This window comes from Leptonotus elevatus, chromosome 2 (genome assembly GCF_054856555.1).
Source record: "Leptonotus elevatus isolate MCC_2025b chromosome 2, RoL_Lele_1.0, whole genome shotgun sequence".
In the NCBI taxonomy this organism is placed as follows: domain Eukaryota; kingdom Metazoa; phylum Chordata; class Actinopteri; order Syngnathiformes; family Syngnathidae; genus Leptonotus; species Leptonotus elevatus.
The window spans coordinates 17,630,843-17,636,359 of NC_141240.1; the positions used below are offsets into that span (position 1 = coordinate 17,630,843).

Sequence of the window (5,517 nt, forward strand, 5' to 3'; positions counted from 1 at the left end):
AACAGTATTTCTCCTTAACTAATTTGCTCCCCGAAAATGTATAAAAACGTTCGATTTTAAATATTTCCATGGTCCCAAAAACGTATTTATACATTATTATGATTATCATTATTCTTTTTTTCTTTTTGCTAGAGCATACAGAAGGCTTTTATGCAGCCTCTGACTTGAAGAGGTCGCTTGAAGTATTGGTAGTTATTACAAAAAATGGCCAGCAGATTGCAGCAGAGTATAAGCGATCAACCAGGGCCATGTTGCAAAAAAAGCTCTTATCCCCAGTGTTTTAAATAGATTTGTGAATAATTATGAAACTTAGCTATATGCTAATGCTTATTGCTGCAAAATGGAAACTCTAATCTTTCTTTTCCACGTTTTTATAGCAATAGAACACAATATTCTGTGGGCCTTGCAAAATCAGTCAAAATCCAGTAAACCAGCTAGGAGCGAAGGGGGTTGCTTCAGTGAAAAGGGCTGGGAGTGAATGAGTTAATATGGTTGTCCTCTTAAATATCAGTTATGTTTGGATTTGTTTTGTCTGTGCCATTTTGTTAGCTTAATAGTATAGTTGCCTTACTCTATTTGTACATTTTTGGAAAACATGATAAAATATTAGTATCTTTATTGATTTGGAAGCAGCTGGACAAAAATGAATTTGACAGTTATGCTAGTAGGATAACGATTTGTAACACTGACTTGGGAAAACAAAGGAAAGTACTGCAAATTAGACAGTAAGAGAGTGTAGGTTTAAAAAGGATTTAAATGATAAAAAATATATGAATACATATTTAAATTGACTCATTTTGGTGCCATAATTAATAGCACCATTAAGATTGCATCAGTGACACAGCAAGTGTGCAGATGTTGTCCCAGACAATACAAATGAGTGTTGCAAAGAGGCTGTAATTGATATAATTAGCCAAATCTGTGGGCAGATAATCTTTTTTTGCCTGTTCATTGCATGATTTATTTTGTCTCCCTTCTTCCTCCTCCAGCAAAGAATGATCAAGTCAAGGCACGTCAAATCAGTAATTGTGATGCATTACCTCATGTCAGCACACTATTAGTGTTGCACACAGGTATACATTTTTAATACCAATTTGAAGTTGCTTCTCCCTTGAGAATCAACAGTAATTAGCCTTGTCTTGGCAGTTGGCACAGATCAAACGCTTTATGCAGTTTGACTGTAAAAATCTCTCAGCACATGCCGGCTGGAATGGAATCTGCACCTTTTAGAAATGGTTATTATAATTAATGATGGGTTTGGGATGGGGGGAGGGGGGGGGGGGTAAAGGCAGAGTATACTTTGGACTAGTCCTCGAGGCAGTGCACACAGCATATTAGAGACATACAACCATTCGCACCATCGCAGATGGGAGACTGAACCCACACTGCCTCCGCGGTGGAGAGAGTGAACGTACACCATCAGTGACACTAGCAATGTAATTTAATTATTACTTACTGGTTAATTACAGGAGCCTATGCATCTCTTTTTACCGTCTTTTGTCTAATTATGTTCACTACTGAAGTTATATTGAATCAGATTTCATCTTGCTCACCTGTACAAGATCTTTTGTTGAGATGGAGAAGATATCCTGGCCTGCATGTGCAATAATACCCACCGATGTAATTGTGACAGAAATGGTCGCACGTTCTCTCCTCGTGCATACTGGATCGACACTCATTGATGTCTGCAGAAGACAGTACAATCAGAGGGTACGCATCATGCTGTGAGATTGTCGTGGTCTAAGTGATTATCAATTGATTGTATAAGACTGGTGGTAATTGGAGGTTGAGAGTCAAGTCTGCAGCAAATTCTCAGGTAATATATAATTTGTTTGTGATATCCAATTAAAAAGGGTATTTAAATTGGACAAAAGAATCTCAAAACTTATCTGGATAACAAGACAGGTTATCATATAGGTCATTTACTTTTTGAGACTCAACTAATGAGCACAAGTGTTTTTTACACTATCCTCATGAAATGATTACTGGTCTGTAGTCATTCACTTTGTGCTAAAGGGAACACTTACACGTACTGACTTTAAATACAAAGATGCAAGGAGAATACCGTAGTGTCTATTATGGCCTTGAAAAAATGACTCGTGACTGGTTGTTATTGTGTCAAGAACGAATGAATGGTTTAATTTTGAATCAATTTTTTTCTATAACTAATTACTGTAAGTAAAAAAGGTATGAGTTGATAGTCCAAGCCCGACTTCAAACAGTAAATGTAATGCATAATTTTTCAAGCGATTATTTTATAATTTACAATTTGACCAGTGTAAACAGCCATATTCAAGCAAATATGTGCCTTAAGCAAAAAAAAAAAAAAAAGTGTCACTATTCTACATCACCTTCTGAGGTGTAAAATGCTTGGAAGCCAGTGAATCGCTCCTCGTTAGAGTAGTCGCTCCTAAAGACCACTGACATGCGGTTGCCGGCTGACAGGATGACGGTGTTCCTCGGGGTGCTTTCATCGTTCTTCTCTTCTTCCCCACAAAACCTCACGGTATCATTCCCCTCTGCCAAAACCTGTTTAGACAGGGTCAAGGCACTTCTAACCAACAATCAAATTGAGTGAGAAGGCCGTACCTGAACGTAGTCGTATTCGCACAGATTTGAGGGTTCGACGCTGAAGTGGGTGAAGTAGAGTTTGACCCTGTGACCCTGTGGGACTGTGATGTTCCACACCATGTATGTGTTGTCAGGATATGGCTGAGGGAAGTTGGGGGTGGTAAAATTGCCATATAAGCCTGTCATTTCCACACTCAGCGACACATGGAAGAGGCAGAGTAGAACAAATACGCAGCCACCACTATCACTATTATGTATCAGTGCAGCAGTTTTAATAAATAATTGTTAAAGAAAAAGAAAAACAAATGACGCTCACCTGGTCATGTTGAATTTTTTTTTCACTCTCTTTGAATGGTGTCCCTCTCAGCTCAGTGCTCTCTGGGTATTTGAACCTGTGTGTCCTTTCCCAGCTGACAGTTAGGTAAACAAAGTGTGACAGGCACATGATCAGCGTCATCATCACCCACCACCCTTGGTCACAGATGTCAGAGGCGCTAGACATCAATAATATGGTAAAACTTCTAACCTTGCAGCTTCATCACAGCTTTAAAAGTCGGAAGGAGGAATGACGGCTCATTACTGACGTTATAAAACATACAACACATTTATAAAAAGAAATGACGCCAGCAGTTAAATGTCACTTTTTCCAATGACTCAGCACTAAGTGGAATGCATTCAGTTTCCACCATATGTTTTCCAAGTAAATGTATTCTTACCCAATGGAATCAATAGCAGTTGCGCCCCAAAAATGATTAATTCTCCGATCAATTGAATTTATGCGTATTTGTTGTACAGCATAGGTGTTTCTAGCCCAGTTTTAGTGGCGCTCAACCATCCTCTAAATTGGATCGTAGCACCCCCAACATTTGAAAGATTATTTATTGATTTCATTGTATGTTGTTTTTAAACAAGCTAGGAAAGTGTAGGCTATAACAGAACACAGCACCCCCTGTGCCTCAAAAATGATTTGTTGCAACTAATCCCTCCCACCTCTCCCTGACTGGGCTTCTGAGCACGCTATATGCACAGAGCAATACGCTGCCTTCCAGTGACATACTGTACAGTCATGGTGTATATGTAACATTTGTTAAGTTGTACCACTCAATACCAACACACTATTATCATTACCAGTCCTCTTTTTTGCTGCAGATGATCAAATCTTAGTGTTTATGTTCTTAAGTAGGATTTAGCTGACATTTTTACTAGCTAGGAAACATTTCCAGTGGTCCGAGACAGCAGCATTGTTCTCTGTTTGAAATGGAACGAGAGAAGCTAGCTGCTGTGTCATGTAAATGTATTAATATTAAAGCCGATGTCCAACTGAGAAGCTAACTAAGTGGATGCCCATTAATAAAACTTATTATAGGATAAACAGAGCATATTCACAAAAAGCGTTTGTTTATCAATCTTATTCATTCCTATTTTGCTGTAGCTTGTAAATAAAAATCATATTTACTTGCATACTTTCTCAAAAAGTGTTATGCCTCTCTTTCATTAATGTAGGAATCAAATTGTGTTAAAATGTACAAAACTGTGGAAATTTCACTACTACGAATCCTCTGATCCTACAATAGTTCATTGTACAGCTATCCTTTATATGCAGATGACAGAAGAAAACGGGTAGAAGACTGGAATAAGTTATGTTAAGACTAATATTAATGCAGAATAAGTCACTGTATTACTGTTCAAACAATAGGTCGTTTTTCATGATCTCCCAAACAACAAATAGCGATGATAACATTGCTTTGGAGGAGGTAACAAAATGTGTAAATTGTTATTCATATGTGAAAAGACGGTTTGGACATTGATGCAAATCAGACAAGACTCACACAGCTAATTATTTCCGAGCCTGCTCTCATGGGTGTTAAGTAGTGGTGAGATGGTTAAATAAAAGCCCCAGAACAATGACTACGCTTACCACCCCCCCCCCCCCCCCCCCACCGCCACCACCACCACCACCACCACCACTCTCCCATTGCTTTCAGCAGATGATCTCCTTTTGTTTGGATATAATCACAGCATATCATTAGTCATATTAACAACACTTTCTAAGTGAACCTGGAAAATACTGGATGCTTGTATGTTTGTCATCTGTGCCTGCCCAATGCTTAAAATGTAAGACTTCATTCATTACAATAACATATAGCCTATAATAGCAGAGTATGAAATTATGTCTGCTTTGATAGAATGCACATTTTGACCCAATACTCAATCGGTAAAGGCCTTTGAGCAGCACAAAGTTTCGCATTTTGTAAGCGTTTAATACCCAAGCACACATTTTCCGGCCAGCAGTGAATTACTATAATTATCCACATAAACATCATTGTTAACTCCCGTTTGCAAATGACCTCTTTGATGGTGCTCTTTCAAAATGGTGCCATAAAGCTTTCCTTTTTTTCCTCATGACTGTGATGCGTGAGCTGAGGTGATGTTGAGCTGCTATGCAAGGCACGTTTTGATGGCAGATGCTCTTTTTTTTCTTCTTTTTTTTAATGCTATCCAGCTGCCACTCTGCCTTTGACGCTTCAGAATGTCACCCTCTGACTCTAAACAAATACTTCCTGGAAAAATATCTGCTATAGTCATAAATAATGTATTGAAGCTTTTATTTTTTATTTTTGGGGTAATATTCAAGGCTCATTAGTCATCCGGGTCTGCCAGCTCATTTTCGTTTCCTCTGGTAGGGAAAATACATTTTGAAGTGCCAATAGGCAGCTTTTTTGTCTATCATTAAGTACTGGTTGTATGGTTATACATTGCAGTCAGCGTGATTAAATCAGTGTTTCCAATTATTTGCAGCTTTTCTCAACACTGAAAAGTTGCAAAATGCTGCTGGGTGACATGATGTTCTAATTAGCACATTTGTGACATCATAGCATTCTGTTAGATGTGTCAGCTCTTTCACACAAGCTTGCTTGTGACATACTCATCATCCATGCTTTCATA

The 5,517-nt window shown here is 38.4% G+C and overlaps 1 protein-coding gene across 1 annotated transcript in view; it reads right to left on the bottom strand.

Moving 5' to 3' along the window:
* The window catches only part of masp2 (MBL associated serine protease 2), a 6,062-nt gene extending 3,094 nt beyond the window's left edge, over positions 1-2,968 (bottom strand). The window contains exons 1-4 of the mRNA XM_086069738.1: positions 2,888-2,968; positions 2,590-2,812; positions 2,352-2,529; positions 1,554-1,685 (exon numbers count right to left, since the gene is read on the bottom strand). Coding sequence (XP_085925864.1) covers positions 1,554-1,685; positions 2,352-2,529; positions 2,590-2,812; positions 2,888-2,895 — 541 coding nt within the window. The 5' untranslated portion in view covers positions 2,896-2,968. The remainder of the gene's footprint in view (positions 1-1,553; positions 1,686-2,351; positions 2,530-2,589; positions 2,813-2,887) is intronic.
* Between the last annotated feature and the right edge of the window lie 2,549 nt (positions 2,969-5,517).